The following is a 26424-nucleotide window of genomic DNA, read 5'->3' on the forward strand; positions in this document are numbered from 1 at the left end:
TCCTAATCCAGGCAAATACCGAATGAGCAATGATTGTGGAACTTCTCCTCCTAATCGGACCTTAGCTTCAATTACAAGACGAATATCTTCTAGAATTCCTTTTTGCATTAGCAATCTCAATCTTTCACACCTTCCTGCATAAATTTTTCTTAGAACATTTTCAGAAACAGAGGGAAAATATTTACAAATTTTTGAGAGAATTTCATCCATTTTGAAAAGAAAAGAAATGATTTTTTTTTATTTTTTTATCAGCAATTGTGGGAAACTGATTTAACCGACTATGAGAGTCACGGAGTACCGTTATCCGCCATTTAACCGGGAAAATAAAAAGATTAAGGAAACCTGAAATAAAAACAAACAAAATTAAATGCAACATAAAAATTTAAGGATTAGAAAGGGAAATAAACTCTTCTTGAAAGATTTCATTTTCCAAAAATGGTTTAAGCCTTTGTCCATTCACTTTAAAAACATCACCAATTTTAGGATTTTCAATATCCACAGCTCCATAAGGATACACATGCTTTACAACATATGGGCATGTCCATCTTGATCGTAATTTTCCTGGGAATATGTGAAGTCGAGAATTATAAAGCAAAACTTTTTTACCAATCTCAAAAGATTTTCTAAGAATTGTTTTATCATGAAATGATTTGATTTTTGCTTTATAAATCCATGAATTCTCATACGCATCATTTCTGAGTTCATCAAGTTCATTAAGTTGCAATTTACGCAATTTTTTGGCATCATCCATGCTTGAATTTAAAGTTTTGATCGCCCAATAAGCTTTATGTTCCAATTCCACAGGCAAATGACAATGTTTTCCATAAACCAACCTATAAGGAGACATATTCAATGATGTTTTAAAAGTTGTTCGATATGCCCACAGTGCATCATTAAGTCGCAGAGACCAATCTTTTTCTATTTGAGTTAACAGTTTTTTCCAAAATTTGCTTTATCTCCCTATTAGCTAATTCAACTTGTCCATTTGTTTGAGGATGATAAGGAGTTGTTACTTTGTGAGTAATACCATATTTTTTCATTAATGAAGCAAATGGTTTATTAACAAAGTGAGTTCCCCCATCACTTATCATAGCTCGAGGAATTCCGAATCTACTAAAAATATTTTCTTTCAAAAATTTGATGACGATTTTATGATCATTTGTTCGACATGGAATTGCCTCTATCCATTTTGAAACATAATCAACTGCAACTAAAATATACAAGTATCCAAACGACGGTGGAAAAGGTCCCATAAAATCAATTCCCCAACAGTCAAAGATTTCAATTTCAATGATAGGATTCAAAGGCATCATGCTTCTTTTTGAAATTGCACCCAATTTTTGACAATTTTCACAGATCTTGCAGATTTCGTGGGTGTCTTTAAACAAAGTGGGCCAATAAAATCCACACTGCAAAATTTTTGCAGCCGTTTTCTTTGAAGAAAAATGTCCTCCGCATGCTTCTGAATGACAAAATTTAATGACACTAATTACCTCATTGTCGGGTATGCAACGTCGAAAAATTTGATCTGGACAGTACTTGAACAGATACGGATCATCCCAATAAAAGTTTTTTACCTCATTCAAAAATTTTCTCTTATCTTGGGAACTCCATTGCGGTGGCATTTTTCCTGTCACAAGAAAATTTACTATGTTAGCAAACCAAGGTGTAGTAGTAACTGAAAATAGATGTTCATCAGGAAAATTATCGTTAATTGGTGTCATTTCAAAAGATGATCCTGTTACTAGTCTCGATAAATGATCGGTTATGACATTCTCGGTTCCTTTTTTTATCTTTGATCACAATGTCAAATTCTTGGAGCAACAAAATCCATCGTATCAGTCGTGGCTTTGCATCCTGTTTCGTCAACAAATATCTAATAGCAGAATGATCAGTAAATACAATAGTCGTTGATCCAATCAAATAAGAACGAAATTTACAGCAAGTAGTTCTTTTTCAGTTGTGGAGTAATTCATTTGAGCATTGTTTAATGTTCTACTTGCATAATATATCACATAAGGCTTACCGTTTCTTCTTTGACCTAGTACTGCACCGACTGCATAATCACTCGCGTCGCACATGATTTCAAATGGTAAAGACCAATCAGGAGGTTGCATGATAGGAGCTGATGTTAAATGTCGAATGATTTTATCAAAAGCATTTTGACATTCTTGAGTCCACTCAAATGCAGTGTCTTTTGTTAAGAGGTTACAAATGGGTTTAGAGATTAAACTAAAGTCCTTTATAAACCTCCTATAAAATCCAGCATGTCCCAAAAATGAGCGAATTTCTTTAATGGTTTTTGGAGGGGGTAAATTGGCAATGACATCAACTTTTGCTTTATCAACTTCAATTCCATGAGATGACACGACATGTCCCAAAACAATTCCAGAAGTAATCATGTAATGACATTTTTCCCAATTTAAAATAAGACCTTTTTCCTCGCATCTTTTTAAAACTTTTTCCAAATTTTCAAGACAATTATCAAATGTATTCCCAAAGACAGTTAAATCATCCATGAAAATTTCCAAACAATTTTCAACCATGTCGCAAAAAATGCTTAGCATACATCTTTGAAATGTTGCTGGGGCATTGCATAATCCAAATGACATCCTTCTAAATGCAAATGTTCCAAAAGGACATGTGAATGTAGTTTTATCTTGATCTTCGAGTGCAATGGGAATTTGACAATAGCCTGAATATCCGTCAAGAAAACAGTAGTAGGGATGACCAGCTACTCTTTCTAAAATTTGATCCAAAAATAGTAATGGAAAATGATCTTTTCTAGTGGCATCATTTAATTTTCTATAGTCAATACACATCAGCCAACTAGATGGGACTCGACTTCTTAACAATTCACCTTTTTCATTTTTTATCACTGTGATGCCAGATTTTTTTGGAACTACTTGTGTTGGGCTTACCCACTTACTATCAGAAATAGGGTATATAATCCCAACATCAAGTAGTTTGAGAACTTCAGTTTTCACAACATCTTTCATGTATGGATTTAATCTCCTTTGTGGTTGTTGAGATGTTTTTGCATTTTCTTCTAAGTGAATTTTGTGTGTGCAAATTAGTGGATTAATGCCCTTAAGATCTTTTAGTGTCCAACCAATTGCATTTTTATGTCTTTTAAGCATATCAACTAATTTACCTTCTTGATCACTTTCTAGTTTGGAAGAAATTACCACTGGATATGTTTCATCTTCTCCAAGAAATGCATACTTCAATTCTTCTGGCAAGGGTTTTAACTCCAATATTGGTGGTTCGTCTTTGTTCTCATATTCTGCATCAAATTCTTTCTCTGATCCTGTTAACGAGTGATACCTGATAAAATCATCAAGATCAATTTCAATATTTTCTTTAACAGTTTCAATTGAACAAATATCTAATTGATCACGAGTACTCTCTTCTTGAATGTTTTCTTCCACAAGAGTTTCAATAAGATTTTCATCTTCACTTTCATCTCCTTTGTCATGTGGTTGCTTACAAAGATTAAAAACATTGAGCTCCAAGGTCATGTTACCAAATGACAACTTCATTATTCCATTCCTGCAATTTATAAGAGCATTAGAAGTTGCTAAAAATAGACGACCCAAAATTACAGGAATTGCATTACAAGCTTCGATAGGTTGTGTATCTAAAACTATGAAATCGACAGGATATACAAAGTTATCAACTTGGACCAACACGTCTTCTACCATACCTCTTGGCACTTTAACAGATCTATTGGCAAGTAAAAGTGTTACCGAAGTAGGTTTTAACTCGCCTAGATTGAGTTCTTGATAAGCTGAATATGGAAGTAAATTCACACTAGCTCCAAGATCAAGCAAGGATTTTTTAATCTTTCGTTCTCCAATAATACAAGAAATAGTAGGACAACCAGGGTCTTTGTATTTCAAAGCATTATTATTTTGAATGATTGCACTTACTTGTTCTGCTAAAAATGCTTTCTTTTTCACATTCAATTTTTTTTTCACAGTGCACAAGTCTTTCAAAAATTTGGCATATGATGGTACCTGTTTTATTGCATTTAATAAAGGAATATTAAATTTTACTTGTTTAAAAATATCATATATATCAGAATTCAAATTTGATTTTTTTGTATTTTTCAATGCATGAGGGAATGGTGGTGACACTGTCTGTTGAACCTCCTCTTCGCAAGTTATGGGTTCCACTTCCTTACCCTTTGGAGTTGATTTATCATCATCTTCACAAGGTTCAAGAATGGATTTTTCCACAACCTTACCACTTCGAAGGGTAATAACAGATTTTACCTGATCCATCGGTTGAGTTCCAGAAGTTCCAGTTTGTGTATGATGATCCTTGGGATTAGGCAGAGGTTGTGAAGGAAATTTACCTTTTTCATGAACATTAAGTGCAGATGCAAATTTAGCAAGGGTATCTTTCAAATCTGTCATGGTTTGAGCAGTTTGAGTATTGATAGACTCTTGCTTTGCAATGAAAGAATTCAATGTATCTTCCAAATTTCTTTTCGGAGGAGGAACATAAGGTGCATAATTTTGAAAATTTTGTTGATTTTGAAAATGTGGTTGCGGAAATTGTGCAGCATTATCATTCCTCCAACTAAAATTTGGATGGTTTCGCCAACCTGGATTGTAATTTTGAGAAAATGGTTCAAAATTTGGCTTTTTGAAATTGTTCAAAACATTGGCTTGTTCATGGAGACATTCTTTAAAAGAGGGACAAAGTGGGACAATCTTTTGTAAAATGGTCACTTGTATCACAGATGCGACACGCAATTTCTTGAACAGATTTTAATTGACCATTCTTTTTCAATTCAAGTGCCTCAACTTTTCTTGCCAAAGAGGTAAATCTAGCTTGAAGATCATGTTCATCTTTGAGAGTGTACATACCTCCACCAGATGTAGGAGATTGAATCTTGTTTGATGGTTCGATTGTACCTATAGTGTCCCAATTTTGAGCATTTTCAGCTAATGAATCGAGATACTCAATTTCCTCGTTTGGATCTTTATCTTCAAATGTTCCATTACACATAAATTCAACCATTTGCCTATCTTTAGGTGTTAAGCCTTCATAAAATTGAGAAACAACTCTCCAAATTTCAAAACCATGATGTGGACAAAGATTAAGCAATTCTTTGTATCTATCCCAACACTGATAAAAAGTTTCTCCTTGTTTTTGAGTGAAAGTGATGATTTGCCTTTTGAAAGAATTTGTTCTATGAGATGGAAAAAACTTTTTCAAAAATTGTTGTTGCAATTCATCCCAAGTTCGAATGGATCCCGATCTAAGATTTTGTAGCCAAGTTTTAGCTTTATCTTTTAAAGAAAAAGGAAAAAGCTTAAGGCGAATGGTGTTCATGCTACAATTTAGATCATTATATGTGTTGCCTACTTCTTCAAACTCTCGTAAATGCATGTATGGATTTTCAGAATCTAAGCCATGAAAGTTGGGTAAAAGTTGGATAATACCAGGCTTAAAATTGAAATGAGATGCATCAGGGGAAAAACTAGACATGAAGGTGCACTAGTACGTGTAGGATTCATGCGATCTCTAAGTGTTCTTCGTCTATCATGATCATGTTGAGATTGAATTTCATCTTCATTTTCTTGGATGGGTTCTTCCGCCATGTTTTGTAAAAATAAAGGGTTATTTCGAATGAGTCGACCACTAAGTGTACGTGACCAAATGCTCATGCAAATGCAAATGCAAAAGAATAAAAACACACAAAAGCAATAAATATTCAAATAAATAAAAAAAAACTATAAACAAAATTAAATAGACTTGAAATTAAATTATACTTCCCCAGCAACGGCGCCAAAAACTTGTTGCGACTTTGATTGTTGCACTCCCAAGAGCAGGTTGTTCACAAGTAATATAATTCGATGAGTCCGAATATCGTATCCACGAGGAAGCTAAGGTAATTATAAGTCCATTACAATGTCTTTTTATTTATTTTTTTCTTTTAGTTGTTTGAATCTTTAATTGGTAAGTTTTTTATTGTTCAAATTTAAATTTAAGTAGTTGAGATTAAAGGATCCAGTCTTGGTATTTTAATAAAGTTAACATTAACGAACAATATTGAAATCCACTTAATAAAATGGTTCCAATATATTAAATAATCATATTTATATTATGTTATAAATTATTATCTTATAAGTATATAATATATACCAAAACTTATAAATGTGGTCAAGTATTTATTGTGCTATATATATTTGTAAACACTAAATCAAGGTTCCCACTTTAAATGGTTGGTAAAACCAAACAAACATTTAAATGGTACCAATAAATTAATATTATGATATATTCATATATAATAAATCAAGGAATCCAAGTTAAATGGTTGGTAAAACCAAACTAACATTTAAATGGTTCCAAGAATTTAATATTATAATATATTTATATATAATTACTCAAGGCATCCACTTTAAATGGTTGGTAATACTAAACTAACATTTAAATGGTTCCAAGAATTTAGTGTAACATATAGCAACAATAAATCAAAACTCCCACTTATAAGTAGGGTATAAAAATGCTTAAAGAAATAAATATAACATAAATAATAAATAATGATTAAATAATATAAAACATAGATTCTTACCTTATAATATCCTTATTATCATGCCAAGAGCTTCACCTTATCATCTCAACTTTAGGAAGTTAGCTATTCATTATTCAAAGTGTAAAACTTTGAATATGAAATTAACATGCTAATTATATTTAAATGAAGAAATAAAAGAAAAATATAGAGAGAAATATTATGAACTCAAATATTTGTTCATAGAATGAGGGATATCCCAATACATTACAATGCACCCCTATTTATAGCCAAATTTGGGGAGACAACCACAAATAAATATTATTTTTTACACACAAGTCTTCATTGGTGTTCCAAGAAATTAATATTATATTACACATCACTTTTGAAAATCTTCTTCTCCGAATTTGCTTCTTCATATAAAATGAAACATGTGGATAATTGCGTTGTCTAGTTGTGGTATTTTTTTCAGAATATTTGATCAAGTAATTTGAGAGATATGGTCAAAATACTAGAGCATGGTAAAACTGCCACTCCTTTGGTAACTTTAATTGTTGCTTAATTTGATCCCACTTGTGAGAGGATTTTTATCTCATGCTTGGCAACAATATTGTAGATCTTATAATCAACTTTCTACAGGTCCAAGAATCATCTTAATCCCATTTGCAACGCCAAGGTTATTCTTGTTTTATCGAACCTGTAAAAAATAGTAAAAACTTATAATTACACAACAACTTATATTTTATACAATTTATTATAAAACATATAATATTTAAACATTTAATAAAACAAAAACTATATATTTATATTATAAAACATTTAATTAATGTATAATTTTTATGTTTATCACAGCCCTGGTGCGGTGACATGACCCGAGGACCGCACAATTTTTCCGCATATTTATTTTAAAGATTTGAGAGGAGTTAAACATTTTATATACGTTGAGGATATTTTACGATTTTTACTTCTTTATGTTACATTTGATATTGGTTATTTTAAACTGTGAGATTTTTATTGTCAAATAAAGACGATTATTTTAAATGTTATTTTGTAATGGGGAGCTTTAAAAAAAAATATTTCCGCATTTTTAAAAATGAGTAGACGTTTCAGCCAAGCTTTTACGAAATTCTCATGTATAAAATGACCGTTTTGCCCCTAGACGTAAAATTTATCGATTTTGACTTTTTCTTACTTTTAATGACATGTGATTATCCCATTTTTAAGCTTAAATCTAATTTTTCATAATTTTATTCTGCTTAATTCGAGACTTTTCAATTAATTTTTTGATTAACAAATCGTGAGGCGTTTAATTCCTGAATAAATTAAAAACTTAATGTTCTCTTCCCAAATTTTAAACATAGACTTTTAATACCTAATCTACCCATGTGAGCCATGAACCACCCTCGTGGACCCATTGTTCCCATTTTTATTCATTAATTCGAAATATTGACCCATTATAGAACTCCCCAAGCCATCTCCTTATTCCACCGAGCCATGTTTGAGCCACCTCGAGCCAGACCCTAGCCAACCCACCTAGGCACCCTCTTGACCAACCCTGACCCTTAGAACCAGCCCCTAAGTCACGCACAAGCCCATCAACTTAGACACCTGAATCTGCGTGTGAACCTTCCACATAACTAGGACTCCTAGTGAACTAGGACTCTCCTAATTGAGCCACCACCGAGCCCACATGACCCTCACCGACCCTAGACCACGCTCAGACCTAACCAAGCCCATCCCAGACCCTGAACCAGGTTCGCGAGCCACATGAACTAGGAACAACATCATGCGCGCTCCTTATGTGTTTTCTCACGTCTTGATCGAGCCACGTCGAGCCACCTTGCACTAACCCATGACCCAACCCCTGGCCATCCTTCCTTGACCCTATCGGACCGACCACGAGCCACCTAGCCCAAGCAGCGAGCCCCATTGGCCACTGCTACACTTACCCGTGTGTGGGGGGAAGAGTCCCTCTTCACGTAGATTCTTTCCCAGCCCAAGACTCGAGCCCTAGCCCTCCTAGGACTCTTCCTAGGACCTAACCCCGACCAGCCTAGCCACCTAGCCGAGCCCTGCAAGCTAGCCTCCCCTTAACTTGAGTGCAAATCCTTACAAAACCCTCGGTCCTCTCCTTAGCCTTCCCTTTGGTTTTCCAGCTTGTTTTCCCTTTAAAATTAATCACATTTTTCATTCATATTTCATCTTATATTGGCAGCATAACCCTCGGGAATCAATACATTTCAAAACCAAGCATTAAATCGTTGAAACTTTGAAAATATTTGAAAAACCATTGAACAAATCGTACAAACGTATTTTTCATGCATAAAAAATTAAAACATGCATAATATGATTTGAATGATGCTTAGAAGGGTTTATAAAACATGCCTTTGCGTTTATAACGCTCGGATATTTAATCGTTGGCGAGGGTGCGAAGATGGACGACCGGACGAGGAATAACTCTAGCCTTTCCTTCCATGATGAATGTCGAATTTTGTGTGTGTGCAATTGAGTGATTTCGGCTGCTACAAGGCTGAATTACGGTGTTATGAAAGCCTATGAGTCCTTTTACAAATTTAATTAACATGATAATGGGCTTTGGTTTTGGGCCTCCAAGTATATGAGCAATTGGGCCTACTCAATTTGGTTAAATTGAGCCCAATAACTCTTATTTAATTAAAACATAAAAAAATATAAAATTATTTTCCAAAAAATAATATTTTGGATCCTTTAAAAACTCCTCGTTTTCCCAAAGCCGGCTTTCCGGGAAAAATCGAGCTCGACTAGTAAAATAATTCGAACTCTAAAATTTTCAAAAAAATTAAATCATTTTAATCATGTTAGGAAGCCTTGCAAATATTTAGTGAAAAATATTTTTTCTAGTCTTGGTCGTCCCTGGTCTCCTTTCCCCTACCTATTATCGAATATTCAGGAAATTTTTTTTAATTTCATGAATTCATGTTGTATAATCATTTAATCATGCAATCATACCTTTAATCATTAAAAAATCATGCAAGCATTTAAAATAAATTAAATAAAACAATTAATCGATCCCAGTAATTTGCATACATGTGGTTTACGTAGGTTTGGTTTTTCGGATGTTACACACATAACTTACCTTATTGGAGACTGAAGGAAATATATAGAAAGGAAGAAGCAACCCATCCCCTTTTGCAATTATCGTCACTTATGTAGCAGTCACCGAAATATCATCGTAACTCCTTCGTTCTTTGTCGAAATCTCAAAATTCTTGATGGGTTTTGTTCCCCACATCATAAGCTTTGATTCAAGCCATAAATCTTAGTTTTTTAGCAGAGATTCAGCCCGATCGAAGATGCCAGGTTGATTTAAATGAGTTTTCTTCATCCTTCAGACCATTTTCAGCATGTAATCGAGCCTTAGCATTTATTCGCTGATTTACCTAATTTTTCCAGTCAAGACTAGCTTCGTTTCCGGTGAGAAGTGGCCGGGAAGATGATGTTTTGATCTTTTTTCATTTAGCTTCGAGTTTGTCCAACATTTGAGCTTGATTTTGTAGCTGAAAATTACAGCCTTTTCCAACCCATTTTCCAGCTCGTGAACAGTGACTCCGGAGATTTTTTGGTGTGTTACCACCTCAAGACCGCTAGCGACTAGGGTAAGCTTCAATCTTGTGATTTCTAGGTCCAAAATTCCAGCTTTTGTTCGGTTTAGGGGCTGTCGAATTTCGGGTTTTACCCGTCCCGATTTAATTCGCTTTCGTTGATTAGAATGCATTATATTGATGTATATATTGGGTTTATATTATAGGTTCGATCGTCAGAGAGCTTTGTTGTAATGTCCGAAAATCAGTCCACGTATACCGCATACATGAAAATTATTAAATTGCTAAAATAGTTTAATTAAATGATTTTGGATGCATGAATGATATATTTTGAGTGAATAAATGATTAATTGTGTAATTTTGTTTGGTTTCATAATTTAAAGATTTTCAGATGATTATCGGTGTTGGCTGAGGACGGAGGACTGGAGACGGTTAAGGTGTTAAAGATTTAATAGCTAAATTTTAATTTTTGCTTAATAAAATATTTATTGTAAATAATTCAAGAATTTAAAGGATAAGAGATTTGAGTCCAACTGTTGGAAGACGGCTATGTCATTGTAAGAAGTTGGACTGATCGAATCATAGTTTATTTTTAGCTGAGCTGTTACTTCAGCCAGCTTCTTCACGCACATCAGATTAAATAAATAAGATCTCTTTTCTAGTGTCTGAGAGATGGTGATAACCTTAACTGTCTTTAGGACCAATGTTTCCAAAGCGATGAATCCATATAAAACTGATTTATTCTTCAATCGCCTGACAAACACTTCAGTCTGAAATTTGAACCGTTCATCGAAATTTTCCAACTTCAATTAGGCAAACTCATTTATTTCGTTCCAATGAGATCAATATGAGTCTGAATCGGGTTGGTTGTGTAGAGCCCAAAATCAATACACGTAAAACTCATGTATTCATTTAAATTTTTACTTATTTAATTAATTTTAAAATGATTTTTAGCGACACATAATTTATGAAATTGCAATATTTTGAATTATTACAAGTTTATGTGATGCACATTAAAATGTTTTCTTGAGTTTCATGTTTCAAGCGAATATTCGATATGTGATCGGGAAAAGAGATTGACGAAGATTTAGACAATTTACGAAAAATGTGGTATTTTATTTCAAGTCAATAAAATTAGTATTTTAAATGATTTATGAATTTTTAAGTATTTTAAAACCTAATTTAATTATTAAGTGATTTTAAGATTTTAAAGTTTCAAAGTTATCACTTGAGTATTTTATTCTAAATTATGGGATTTTTAGTAAAGTTAATAATGGGTTAATATTATTATTTAGCAAATTAATTATTAATTAAACCCTTAATACCCCACGAACCCACTAACACACACACACACACACTCACACTCACACACATTACACTCTCACACACATGCACTATATATACACACACTTGGCCTATGCACACACACATCTCTTGCACCCTTTAATTTCTTTTTTTTGGAGAGAATTGGTAGGGTTCTTAGTTCTTTGTCCAGCAGCCACCCTCCCCTTCAAATTATTTCAGCAACTACACGTTGATTTTAGTAGAAAAATCGTGCTTCAAGTCGCCCGGATTGCTTCCCGCACCGCGTCGCTTCGTTATTCGTCGTATCGTGAGTTTTAAAGTCAAAAACATGTATATTCTTTCCTTTTCGCATCGATCTTGTCATAGTAATTATTTTGATGTATATTGTATGAAATATTGTGAAGGTTATGCAAAAGTTTGAGCAAAAATGTTTGAAACGATTTTGGATAAAAAATTTTGGGCCTAAAAAACCGATTCTGTTGTCTCTTCGAATACTGTGAATTTCAGTCGATTTTCTGGAAAAATCTTTCAACAGATAAAACGTAGTACTTTTTGATACCTTCGATTCGACAGTAAATTCGTAATTTTTGGACATGAAACGAGTGAGTTATGATTATTTTCGTGAAACTACACAAGCTGTGAAATTTCTGCGTCATAAAATCTGTTACCCTCTATTATTTCAAATTCTGCGACTTATAGTTTGGTTTTCTGGAAATGTTTTTTTTACATATGATTTGTAGTACATTGTGTTAGCTTTGATTTGACAGTAAATTCGTATTTTTCTGATAAGAAATGAGGGAGATATGATTTTTACCGTGACATCGCTCAAGCTGCGAAAATTTGTGCATGTTTTTCTCGTTTTCTCAAGTTTTGGTTGCAAGCTTCATTGGGATCTTCTGAATCTTTGCTGCTTTGGTTAGGGCAGCATGTCAAGAGCATTCCAACGAAGCCCTCGACGTTTTTAAGTATTTTCGACGTGCAAAACAAAATGTTTTATTTTTGAGGTATGCTAAAGGACTTATGACCAAATATGGACGGGTTTGGAAGTTGGTGAACATGGCTGAGGACCTCTTAACCCCGGTAAAGTATGACCATGTTTGATCAGGATTGGAAAGCGGTAAAGTATGACCGGAGATCTTATGTATGTGTTAGTGGACATCCCTACCAGCCCAGTACTGTGGTTTAGTCTGATCAGGCGCATTTATGTATGAGTCACTTTCTTTGAAACATATCTCTACGTAAAATGATTATGTTTGTGTATGTCCAAGTATTTATGATGCAAGTATGTTTATGTAAAGTTTAACGATATGATGGCACGTCTACGTGTATGTAAGTATGTTCATGTTCAAGTATGTACGTCTTACTTTAAAATGCATTTGGTTTTATTATGTATCAGTTGTTATTCTCAGTTTATACATGTTGAGTCTTTAGACTCACTAGACTTGATCGATGCAGGTGAGAACTAATACGAGGAGACGATGGGTGAGGACCAATGAGCCGGCTCGGACTGCGCGGAGGCTAAACCCCAGGACCGCCTACGTTTTTAAGAACTTTATGCATGTTTCAAATACTCTGATTTTATGAGACTATTTTACGTTGTTTAAACGAATAATTTTTGCAAACTTTGTTGGTAATTGTTTTTATTTCAAATATTTTTAGATGAGCATTTTATTTTTATCGCAATTTGGAAGATTTTTATGTGTTTAAGAAAATTTTTATTTTTCCGTAAATTTCAAGTAGTTCAAAATACGGTACGTTACAGTTGGTATCAGAGCCAGGTTCTTGTAAAGGGCTATGCCTACTGCCAGTTGCAAGAATCTCACGAAGTCACACCTCAAGTCTGTAAGTTTTAAGTTTGAAATTCTTTCTAGTAGTAAGGCATCAAGTCATGATTTCAGCATGTTCATGTTTAAGTTCAAATTGTGTGCATATGATATAGATATTATGTTTATGCATGTTGGTTTACATGTTGGGTAAATTTTGGGATATTATTTCTCCTAGACGTATGATTGCACGTGGAGTAGGTGAAGAGAACAGAGAGGCTCGGGAAGAGGAGAGGGCCACTCCTCCTCGTCCACCGCTAGATATGCAAGCTCAGATGTTTGCTAGGATGACTCAATTCCTTGCACAGTTTGCGGGAAACAACGATGCCGTAGATACAGGTACTAGGCCCAGACCAGAGGCTGTTTATGAGCGATTCAGGAGGATGGGGGACCCAAAAGAGTTCTCGGGAACTACTGACCCGATCGTAGCTGAGGGATGGATTAAGTCCATCGAGATGATTTTCTCTTTCATGGAGCTGCAGGATGCAGACAAAGTTAGGTGTGCCACTTTCCTGCTGGCATGAGATGCCCTACTGTGGTGGGAGAGCGCATCTGTGTCGATGAATTTGCAAACACTGACTTGGGATAGTTTCATGGAGGTCTTCTGCTCCAAGTACTTCATTGAAGAAGTACGCTCCTGCCTCACTAGGGAGTTTATGACTTTGCGACAGGGAGACAGCAGCCTCGCAGAGTTTGTCAGGAAGTTTGAGAGGAGGTGTCACTTTGTGCCCCTAATTGCTAATGACGCCCAGGAGAAGCTGAGGCACTTCATTGATGGGTTATGGCCGATCTTGCACCGTGATGTGAGAGTTTTTCCTGGTCCCATCACCTATGCCATTGTCGTGTCGAGAGCCCTGGCAGCGGAGTAGGACCAGAGGGACATTGAGAACGACATGCAAGAGGCCCTATCAAGCACCTTAGCAGCCTCAATTTAAGAGACCTTTCCAGGGACAACAAGGGAAGAGGCCGTTTCAGGGACCCCCAAGAGGCAAGGGTCCTATTCCACAACAGAAGGCTCCTCAGAGACCGGAGTACCCAGTGTGTCCGAAGTGCAACCGCCAACACATGGGCCAGTGTTTATGGGGTTCTTGCAAATGATTCAAGTGCGGAGCCGGTGATCATATGCTGAAGGACTTCCCGCAGTGGAGGCAGCCTACCGAGGGGAGAGTGTTCGCCATGCAGGCAGAGGAGGTGAACCCAGATACAACTCTTCTGACGGGTAACCTATATAATTCAGCACCGTATTATTTTTTCTATGCATGTTTCGAATTTGAGTTGGGATTATTAGTGTGCTAGTTAGTATTTTCTGTGACTTGTGTAGATTTTCTATTATGCTTGTGGGAAAGATTAGTATTTTGGGATATAAGTTTGGTGCGTTGTGCTAACGTCTCTCAGGAAATATTTTCATAAAGAGAGTAGCCACGAAGGTCTTGATAGATTCCGGGGCCACTCACTCTTTTATCTCGGAGAAGTTTGCTAATCATTTGGACATCAAGTTCATTGGACTCAACGTGAACTATTCAGTGACAGTCCCATTAGGGGAAGAGTTATCAGCTACTAGCGTGGTCAGAGACATCGATCTCAAACTGAAAGGTTACCTAGTGTATGCCGATCTGATTGTGTTGACGATGCCAGAGTTTGACATTATCTTGGGAATGGACTGGCTAACAGAGAACAGAGTTCTTATTGACTTTAAGAAAAGATCAGTGTTGGTAAGACCATTGGGCATGGAGCAATTTCTCTTTGAGCCGGATAGATGGAGGAGTTTCTCTCGCATGATCTCTTGCATGCAGGCATAGAGACTGAAAGGGGATCGATTAAGTTGTTCAAATGCGCAACGGAAGTTTCAAAATAATTTTCTAGTATGAAAATTTCGAACACCCTAAGCCTATAATGTGTAGCAAATACGAAAACACCAAAATGTCATACATATGGTGTTTAGAAAATTACCTATCAATCACAAAGATTGATTTTGGCTCCAACTAAGTTGTAAACAATTTAGCTCTTGAAGATAGACAATCTACAACCTTCACCTTTATTTTGGAATCCTTTCTTAAAATTAGGTCCACCACTAACAAGGTAGATCCACTCTAATTTTGTACTAGAAAAATTAGAGCATTTTTCTTTGAGAAGTGTAAGCTTTCCTCAACCATCGAAGAACAAAAATTTGGAGAATTTTGGCTTCAAATTTTCGTCCATCACATGTGGAGTGAAGTGGAGGATGAGTTTTCTTGGTTTTGTGAAAAGTTAAAGCAAAAAGTTGCATGTCCATGCAATTAACTCAAAAGTTGCATCCAACCCTTCACCTTCCTAGCATGCTTTTTACTTGGGCTTGTAACAATTACAAAGCCCATGGACTTTAATTTAAACGTCTCAAACACATTTGAGACCATTTAACATTTACTTGATTTTACTCAAGCCCACTAGTTTAATAATTATTTTTAATTGGGCTCTACAAGGCCCATTGTTGTTTAATTAATTCAATACTTGAATTAATTTAATTATTTGGACTCTACTAGGTCCACTAGTATTTAATTAATTCAACACTTGAATTAATTTAATTTAGTCTATAATAATGTTTATGAAAATCACAATTTTCAAATACATTATTTGTTTGGTCAAATTTTAATTTAGAAACACTTTCTCAAATTAAAAGTTATATTCTCCTTGTAGAAGTCATAATTCTATTTTTCCTTACACTTATAAACTCCTTTATAAGCCGTTCAACACATTGAACTATTTTACTTCTCAACGGGATCTAAAAAGTTAGCACTTGTGGGATCTTCAATGGTTCATTGATAAACCTAGCCGTGGGTTCACATCTCCATGTGATTTGGACTAAACATGTCCTTATACGAGCATACCCCAATTGCTCCATTCTTACTTATAAACTCCTTGATAACAAGAACGTCAGAACTCAAGTCTGATAGTACCCAACCAATCATGTTAAACGCCTAGCAGCATCGCTTACATGATTCCCTAGGTATCAAATTATAGTGCCTACAAGAACCATTCAATTATGGTTAGCGTACAGTACGGTCCCTTCAACTCATATATCCCGACCGATTCGACAACCATTGGTATTGTAAGGCTTGAGATTATTAGTTTTCATTGAGCCGATACTCGAAGATATTTATTAGTCTTCATTGACGTGAGATTCGAAGATATGACTATGCATGACGTCTCATGAGAAGTACTAAATGAGATGGGAGTAGGAAAGACATGAGATGAGATGATAAAATATTGAAATTAGGACAGAACAGATGGCGCACATGCGCGAAGAAATGCATGTATATGCGCGACAATTCCAGTAGCATCGGCGCACATGCGCGTGATGAGGCGCGCATATGCGCCACACGTCCAGAAACATTGGCGCACATGCGCGAGACAAGGCGCGCATATGCGCGACATCTCCAGAGACTTTGGCGCACATGCGCGAGATGGAGCGCGCATATGCGCGGGGTGTTGTGATTGACATTTCCGAGACTGTAGGTCTCGCGCATATGTGCGAGTTGAGGACACGCATATGCGCGAGAAGTCCAGCATGCATACAAAGTTGACACATGTCTTGGACACCATTTAACATGTATCTTGACATTTATTCAGCACTTCTTCAGAAATGAAACCACCGAGAGCTCCCAAGGAAGAATGTTTTTAAGCTTCATGCCATAGTAGAAAAGTGATTGTGCAAAATCCAACCACCCGATCTTGAATCCGAATCCATATTTGTGTTTCTCTTGCTTCAAGCTACCAAAGTATGTAAGTATTATGACGTTCAGCATGTTTGGAGTTGAGATGATTTGGGGAAATCAGAGTTTGATTGTTATTGTTTGTTCTTATGATTATAGTGAAGGTTTATTCGTAATCGGATCGAAGAAATACTACCGCATGCATTTGTTATGAATTTCAGCATATATTGAGATGAGATTATGCAGATTTTGAGATCTTGATATAGATATTGTGATGGTTATGAATTGATGATATAGTCTTGTATTGATTCTTATTGTTTGAGTTGATCGGTATCGAGAAACTACGCCGTTATGCCGTCGAAACGTACCGAAATTGAATAATGATTGTTCAAGACTTGCTTTGGATTGTATTTTGATAGAATACATCTATACATTGCCATTTCAGATTAAGATTGACAGAGTTGCTATCACGACTTCGAGACTTCGTGTAGTGCCCAAATTCAGTACACGTATAACCCATGCATTTATTTAACGAGTAAATCATTTAATTAATTTTAAAATGAGTTTTAAGCCATGCATGATTTATTTGAATGCATTGTTTTAAATTATTTATGTTTATGTGATGCACGTTAAAATGTTTTTCGAGTTTCATGTTTCAGGCGTTCATTCGAGGCGAGATCGAGGAAAAGACCGGGGACGATTCTTGGCAAATTATAATGCGGTATTTTTTTATAAGTTAGGAAGGGGTATTTTAAATAATTTATTTAGTTTAGCATTTTAAAACTTTATTTATGTGTTTAGTGATTTAAGAGGTTAAAACTTTTAAAATTAGCATTTTGGTGTGCGTTATTTTAATTGAGTGATTTTATTAAAGTTTAAAGAGAGTTAGTATCTTAATTAGTTGTTAATTATTTAATTAAGCATAATTTACTCCCTAATTGCTAAAGCACACGCACACACACACTTTTACACACACCTGTACACGACTAAACACACACACTCACTTCACATTCAGATTTTATTTATTTTTGAGAGAGAAAACCTAGGGTTCTTACTCCTTCAAGTAGCCGCCCCCTTCCCCTTATTTTCCATCAAGTTTTGGTGGATTTTATTGCAAGAAAATCGTTGCACGATCGTCCCGGATCAACCTCGCTTCTATCTCCGCTTCGGTATCGCCGTTCGGTAACGTTTGATATCAAAAGGCACATATATTCTGTTCTTGATGCATCGATCATGTCATATTATGCGTGCATTGTTATTTATGCGTAAAACCATGTGTATGTTGTGTAGAAGTTTGAGCAATCTTGTTTAAATCGCTTTTGAAACCCTCTTTAGATCTGAAATTTACGTTTTTACTGTTCTGGTTGAAACTGCGATTTTTCAGTAGAGATTTTGAGAAAACTTTCAACTACAGAATTGTATAACTTTTTGATGCCTTCGATTTGATATAAAATTAGAGATTTTTGGATGAAATTTGAGTTAGTTATAGCGTTTTTCGTGGGACTGCTCAAACAGCGACTTTTACGAAAATTGTGTTCTTGAAGTTATTGTGGCAGGCTTCGTTGGGATCGACGGGCGTTCATTGATGCACTTAGGTATGATTGTTATGATGTTGGGTTGATAATCAACTGGGTTGGTTAGCGCCGTTAGGCCCTTGAATTCAATAGTGGTCATAGGTATTGATCGTTATGCCAAATTCGTGTCCATGAGTTTATTGTGTCGCTTAGGATGTGTGATTGTTTGGAAGCGATTGTAGAAGTTTGAGTCAATATTATAGTAGTCCAGGATGGGTCTTGAGGTGTCTACTTGTGTTCCATGTTGTTTGTTGGATGGAATATGCATAGTGTAAGATTTCTTCTCGCAGGTTTCGGCGTCCCGCAGGTTCACGGACCCGGACACGGACCCTGGCACGGGGTCCGTGCCCCTCTCCTTTCCGAGTATTCCCTTCACAGTATGTACACGGACCCTCACCCGGACCCCCACATGGGGTCCGTGCCCTTTGTCCACCCGAAGTGCATTATTCCAGAGTCTACACGGACCCTCACACGGACCCTGTCACGGGGTCCGTGTCCACCCTTCTTTCCGAACCTTTTCACCCGAGCCTACACGGACCCATACACGGAGGTAAGCACGGGGTCCGTGTCCTTCATATTTTGGGAAAAATACGATAACATGGTTGAGGTTTGATGTCAGGGTTTAGTACAAGGATTCACAAGGTCGAGTCATGGGAATTTTAGAACGTCCTAAGGAATTGAACGAACTCGTAAGTAAGCATGATTATCTACGTCTAAGTTATGCAATTTAAGTAAGTGAATTCATGATAGTATGTGCAGCGACGGCCTCGATCGAAGTCCAACGAATCCCACAACGCCAAGTAAGTATGTATGACGTGCAAGAAAATATTTTAAATTTTTGAGGTATGCTAATTGCCTTGTGACCAAATTATGTTTAGGATTGGAAAGCGTTAAATTATGAATGGGGACCAATCCGCCCGTTAAATTTTGAACGGGTTAGATCGTGGTTGAAAAGCGTTAAATTATGAACGGGGACCAACCAGCCCGTTAAATTATGAACGAGGATCTCATGTATGTGGCAGTGGATACGTCCCTGTCAGCCCAGTACTGTGGTTTGTCTGATCAGGCATTTATTATGTTATGGGTCACTTGCTTTGAAACATGCCTCTACGCAAAATGATGAAGTTATGTATGTTCAAGTATGCAGTATGTTTATGAAATTTTATGTTGATAGCACGTCTAGTTTTGTACGTACGTATGTTCAAGTTTATTATGCAAGCTCAAGTTTTAAGTTATGTATGTCCTATTTTAAAGTTGCGTGCGATTTTATTACGTAGTACTCGTTATTCCAGTTTATACGTGTTGAGTCTTTAGACTCACTAGACTTGATCGATGCAGGCAACTATGTTGAGGAGACAGGGGGTGGCGACCAAGGGGTAGGCTTGGACTGAGTGGAAGGCTAGACCCGAGGACCGCAATGTTTACGTTTTGTGCAAAGTTTAAAAATACTCTGATTTTTTTTAATATCTGGATGTGAAATATTTTGAGGCAGTTTCTTTTAGCAAAATTTTACTGGTGATGGATGATTTTGAGAATTATTTTTATGAACGTTGAGTGACGACCGTATGGATGTTTACATTTAAGAAATTTTTAATTTTTCCACAAATTTTAAGTATGAAAAGTACGGTACGTTACAGTTGGTATCAGAGCGGTGTTCTTGTAAAGGGTTATGCCTACTGCCAGCCGCAAGGAGCTCTCTAAGTCACACCTCTAGTCTGTAAGTTTTAAAGTTTCAAATTTATGTTATGTAATAAGCATTAAGTTATGATTTCAGTATGTGCATGTTTTAAGTTTGATTTACGTGCATCATAAAATATTGATATATGTTCATGCATATTGGGTTTACGTGTTGGGTAATTCATTGGAACAGGATGCCTCCTAGACGTGTAGTTGACCGGGAAGCTAGGATTGAGGACAGGGCAGCATTGAGATGAGGAGAGGGCTAATCCTCCACCTCCACCTCCACCCCCACCTCCGGACTTGCAGGCTCAGATTCTCACTGGTATGCCGCAGTTCTTCGCGCAGTTTGCGGGGAACCAGGCTGCAGTGAATGCAGGGGCAAGGCCTAGACCAGAGGCAGTGTATGAGAGGTTTTAGAGGATGAACCCTAAGGAGTTTTCGGGATCTACTGACCCGATGGTGGTAGAGGGATGGATTAAATCCATCGAAGTGACCTTTGAATTCATGGAGCTACAGGATGCAGACCGAGTCCGTTGTGCCATATTCCTTTTAGCAGGCGACGCCAGACGTTGGTGGGATAGTGTGTCGGTGGCAATTGATTTTCCGACCTTGTCTTGGACTGGATTCAAGGAAGCATTCTTCGCCAAGTACTTCACTGAGGAAGTACGCTCCCGCCTGACCAAGGAGTTTATGACACTGAGGCAGGGAGACAGCAGTGTGGCAGATTTCGTCAGAAAGTTTGAGAGGGGGTGTTACTTCGTACCCCTAATTGCGAATGATGCCCAAGCAAAACTGAGGCATTTTATTGATGGACTGCGGCCGGTCTTGCGCCGTGATGTGAGGGTAGCTGGCCCTACTTCGTATGCCGTCGCAGTATCTAGAGCATTGGCAGCAGAGCAAGATCTGAAGGATATAGAGGCTGACAGGCAGGGCAAGAGGCCCTATCAGGTACCACCACAGCACCAGCAACAGCAGAATCAGCGACCCCATTTTAAGAAACCGTATCAGGGGCCGCCAGGGAAGAAGCCGTATCATGGACCACCAAAGGGCAAGGGTCCGATTCAGCAGCAGGGGGCGCCTCAGAAGCCCGTTGCTTGCCCAGTGTGTACTAAATGCAACCGCCAGCACTCGGGACAGTGCTTATATGGGTCAGGCAAGTGTTTCAAATGTAGAGCTACTGATCACATGCTGAAAGAGTGCCCACAGTGGAAACAGCCAACTCAAGGCAGAGTGTTCGCCATGCATGCACATGAGGCGAACCCAGACACTACCCTACTGACAGGTAAACTTTTCTACCTAAGCTCAGTATTATTTTGCCTTCCATGTGGAATTTTTACTTGGGATTAATAGCGTGCTAGTAATGTTTTGTGGGCCTAGGGATATTGAGTTTTATTATGCTTGAGGTATGTTAGTAATTTCGGGGATATAAGATTTGTGTTGTGCTAACGCATCTCAGGAAACATTTTTATTAAGAGATTATCCACAACTGCACTGATAGACTCAGGAGCCACTCACTCCTTCATATCGGAGACGTTTGCTAATCATTTGGACCTCAAGTCCATTGGCCTAGACGTGAAATTTTCAGTGATAGTCCCATCAGGGGAAGAGCTGTTAGCTACCAGCGTGGTAAGAGATATCGATCTAGAACTGCATGGCCACCTAGTATATGCGGATTTAATCCTATTTCCTATGCCAGAATTCGACATCATATTGGGAATGGACTGGCTGACAAAGAACAGAGTTCTTATCAACTTTCAGAAGAGATCAGTGCTAGTCAGACCATTGGGCATGGAGCAGTTTCTTTTTGAGCCAGCCAGATGGAGGAGTTTCCCGCGCATGATTTCTTGCCTGCAAGCGAGGAGACTAATTTCTAAGGGGTGTCAAGCTTTCTTGGCCACCATCATCGCAACACCTGACATGCCCACTCCATCGCTATCAGATGTGCCGGTAGTCAAAGACTTCCCAGACGTCTTTCCTGACGACATCTCAGGCATTCCACTAGATAGAGAGGTAGAGTTTACAATCGATCTCGTGCCAGGCACAGTGCCAATCTCTAAGGCACCGTACAGATTAGCTCCAGCTGAAATGTTAGAACTTAAGCAGCAGATTCAGGAGCTCTTAGACAAGGAGTTTATCCCCCCGAGTTTCTCACCGTGGGGCGCGCCAGTAATCTTTGTGAAAAAGAAAGACGGAAGCATGAGACTGTGCATCGATTACCGTGAGTTGAACAAGGTAACAATCAAGAACAAATACCCACTTCCTAGAATCGAAGACTTGTTTGATCAATTGTAGGGAGCCGCAGTGTTCTCTAAGATAGATCTTTGATCAGGGTATCATCAGCTGAAAGTGAAGGATGCAGATGTCTACAAAACAGCCTTCAGAACCAGATATGGGCATTACGAATTATTAGTAATGCCATTTGGATTGACGAATGCTCCAGCAATTTTCATGGACCTCATGAACCGAGTAATTCAGCCCTACCTTGATCAGTTCGTCATCGTGTTCATTGATGACATTCTCATATACTTGAAGAGCCATGAGGAGCATAGCCAACACTTGAGAATAGTTTTACAGGTTCTGCAGAGTCGCAAGTTGTTTGCGAAGTTCAGTAAGTGTGAGTTTTGGTTGCAGAAAGTAGCGTTTTTGGGGCATATAGTATCTAGCAGTGGAATCGAGGTGGATCCAGCGAAAGTAGCAGCGGTCAAGGAATGGGTTGAGCCAAAGAATGCATCAGAAATCCGCAGCTTTTTGGGTTTAGCTGGTTACTACCGTAAGTTTATTAAGGTATTTTCATCCATAGCAGTGCCACTCACTTCACTAACCAAGAGAAATGCCAAATTTGTGTGGATTGATGAATTTCAGAAGAGCTTCGATACGTTGAAGCAAGCTCTCATTTCGGCGCCAGTGCTAGCCATGCCGACGGGACAAGGTGATTTTGTGCTATACACCGATGCATCTAAGCTCGGGTTAGGCGCAGTATTGATGCAGCAGGGTCGGGTCATAGCTTATGCTTCCAGGTAGTTGAAGGTGCACGAGAAGAATTACCCGACTCACGACTTGGAGTTAGCCGCCGTTGTCTTCGCACTGAAAATTTGGAGACATTACCTATACGGCGAGAAATGCCAGATTTTCACCGATCATAAGAGTCTCAAATATTTCTTCACGCAAAAAGAGTTGAACATGAGACAGAGACGGTGGTTGGAACTTGTGAAAGATTACGACTGCAAAATTAGCTACCATCCGGGAAAGGCTAATGTTGTCGCAGACGCTTTGAGCAGAAAAGTTGCCGTCATAGCTCAGTTATCAGCACAGAGACCTCTTCAGTCTGAGATTCAGAAGTTTGGTCTAGAGATTTATCGTGAGGGCAGAGCCCCTAGGCTGTCTAATCTGACAGTCAAATCTGATTTGCTAGACCGTATCCGAGCAGGTCAGTCTTCAGATAAGCAGTTATAGAAATGGAGACTGAAAGATGAAGCCAAGGGCAGTGATTGTATACAGTTTCAGACGGCATTGTGAGATATTAAGGTAGAATGTGGGTGCCTAGTGGTGGTTCGATCAGACAGGATATTTTGACAGAGGCACACGCATCTCCGTATTCTATCTATCCGAGAGGTACCAAGATGTATAAGGACCTCCAGATTCTGTATTGGTGGCCAGGGATGAAGAGAGACATCCGCTGATTTGTGTCAGAATACCTCACTTGTCAACAGGTGAAGGCAGAACATCAGAGGCCAGCGGGGTTGGTTAAGCCACTCCCCATCCTAGAGTGGAAATGGGAGAACATTACGATGGACTTCGTCGTTGGATTGCCTAGATCAGTCAGGGGCTTTAATGCCATTTGGGTTATAGTGGACCGACTCACCAAGTCATCACATTTTCTACGAGTGAAGACGACCTTCTCCATGAAGCAGTATGCGGAGCTTTATATCCGGGAGATAGTCCGTTTGCATGGGTTCCCAGTTTCGATTGTGTCCGGAAGGGACCCGAGGTTTACGTCGTCCTTCTAGAAGAGCTTACACGCAGCCATGGGAACGAAGTTGCTTTTCAGTACAGCTTTTCACCCGCAGACAGATGGTCAGTCTGAGCGAGTGATTCAGATTTTAGAGGATTTGCTGAGAGACTGCATTATTGATTTTCAAGAAACTTGGGAGTCTAGACTACCTCTAGTGGAGTTCACATACAACAACTTCCAAGCATCTAATGGTATGGCTCCCTATGAGGCGTTGTATGGGAGGAAGTGTAGATCACCAGTTCATTGGGATGAAGTCGGTGAAAGAGCAGAACTTGGTCCAGAGATAGTCCATCAAACTGCAGATGTGGTGGTCAAGATTCGTGACAGAATGAAGACTGCCCAAAGTCGTCAGAAGAGCTATGCTGATAAGAGAAGGAGAGATCTCGAGTTTGCCGTGGGTGATCACTGTTTTCGTCAAGATAGCACCTAGGAAGGGTGTTATGAGATTTGGAAAAAGAGGCAAACTGAGTCCGAGGTTCATTGGGCCGTTTGAAATTTTGGACAGAGTTGGGACACTAGCCTATCGTGTTGCCCTTTCGTCAAATCTGGCCGGGGTACACAATGTGTTCGATGTCTCGATGCTGAGGAAAAATTTGGCTAATCCTTCGCATGTTCTGAGTTATGAGCCGTTACAGTTGGCTCCAGACCTGTCCTATGAGGAGAGACCAGTCCAAATCCTAGACAGGCAGGAGCGTAGGCTCCGGAATAAAGTGACTAAGCTAGTCAAAGTCCGGTGGCTAAATCAATCGGTGGAAGAGGCCACTTGGGAATCAGAAGCAGATATGATACTTCGCTACCCGGAGTTGTTTGGTAAGACTTAATTTCGAGGACGAAATTTTTATAAGTGGGGGAGGAACTGTAGTGCCCAAATTCAGTACAAGTATAATCCATGCATTTATTTAACGAGTAAATAATTTAATTAATTTTAAAATGAGTTTTAAGCCATGCATGATTTATTTGAATGCATTGTTTTAAAATATTTATGTTTATGTGATGCACGTTAAAATATTTTTCGAGTTTCATGTTTCAGGTGTTCATTCGAGGCGAGATCGAGGAAAAGAACGGGGACGATTCTTGGCAAATTATAATGCGGTATTTTTTTTTATAAGTTAGGAAGGGGCATTTTAAATAATTTATTTAATTTAGCATTTTAAAACTTTATTTATGTGTTTAGTGATTTAAGAGGTTAAAACTTTTAAAATTAGCATTTTGGTGTGCGTTATTTTAATTGAGTGATTTTATTAAAGTTTAAAGAGAGTTAGTATCTTAATTAGTTGTTAATTATTTAATTAAGCATAATTTACTCCCTAATTGCTAAAGCACACGCACACACACACTTTTACACACACCTGTACACGACTAAACACACACACTCACTTCACATTCAGATTTTATTTATTTTTTAGAGAGAAAACCTAGGGTTCTTACTCCTTCAAGCAGCCGCCCCCTTCCCATTATTTTCCATCAAGTTTTGGTGGATTTTATTGCAAGAAAATCGTTGCACGATCGTCCCGGATCAACCTCGCTTCTATCTCCGCTTCGGTATCGCCGTTCGGTAACGTTTGATATCAAAAAACACGTATATTCTGTTCTTGATGCATCGATCATGTCATATTATGCATGCGTTGTTATTTATGCGTAAAACCATGTGTATGTTGTGTAGAAGTTTGAGCAATCTTGTTTAAATCGCTTTTGAAACCCTCTTTAGATCTGAAATTTACGTTTTTACTGTTCTGGTTGAAACTGCGATTTTTCAGTAGAGATTTTGAGAAAACTTTCAACTACAAAATTGTAGAACTTTTTGATGCCTTCGATTTAATATAAAATTAGAGATTTTTGGATGACAATTGAGTGAGTTATGGCATTTTTCGTGGGACTGCTCAAACTGCGACTTTTACGAAAATTGTGTTCTTGAAGTTATTTGTTGCAGGCTTCGTTGGGATCGACGGGCGTTCGTTGCTGCACTTAGGTATGATTGTTATGATGTTGGGTTGATAATCAACGGGTTGGTTAGCTCCGTTAGGCCCTTGAATTCAATAGTGGTCATAGGGTTTGATCGTTATGCCAAATTCGTGTCCATGAGTTTATTGTGTCGCTTAGGATGTGTGATTGTTTGGAAGCGATTGTAGAAGTTTGAGTCAATATTATAGTAGTCCAGGATGGGTCCTGAGGTGTCTACTTGTGTTCCATGTTGTTTGTTGGGTGGAATATGCATAATGTAAGATTTCTTCCTGC

The 26424-nt window shown here is 37.9% G+C and overlaps 1 protein-coding gene and 1 long non-coding RNA gene across 2 annotated transcripts; both read left to right on the top strand.

Annotated features, from left to right (window-relative positions):
- Nucleotides 1-9651: 9651 nt before the first annotated feature.
- Nucleotides 9652-10482, top strand: LOC140840447 (uncharacterized). Its single transcript, XR_012119984.1, has 2 exons — nt 9652-10160; nt 10313-10482. It is a non-coding gene; the product is annotated as an uncharacterized lncRNA (long non-coding RNA).
- Nucleotides 10483-14356: 3874 nt separating this feature from the next.
- On the top strand, nt 14357-20594 carry LOC140840786 (uncharacterized). The gene is made up of 3 exons (XM_073207951.1): nt 14357-14453; nt 14630-14946; nt 20484-20594. The coding sequence occupies exons 1-3, from the start codon at nt 14357-14359 to the stop codon at nt 20592-20594; spliced, it is 525 nt and encodes a 174-aa protein (XP_073064052.1).
- The last annotated feature ends 5830 nt before the right edge of the window (nt 20595-26424 follow it).

Source organism: Primulina eburnea, chromosome 9, assembly GCF_022965805.1.
Source record: "Primulina eburnea isolate SZY01 chromosome 9, ASM2296580v1, whole genome shotgun sequence".
Classification (NCBI taxonomy): domain Eukaryota; kingdom Viridiplantae; phylum Streptophyta; class Magnoliopsida; order Lamiales; family Gesneriaceae; genus Primulina; species Primulina eburnea.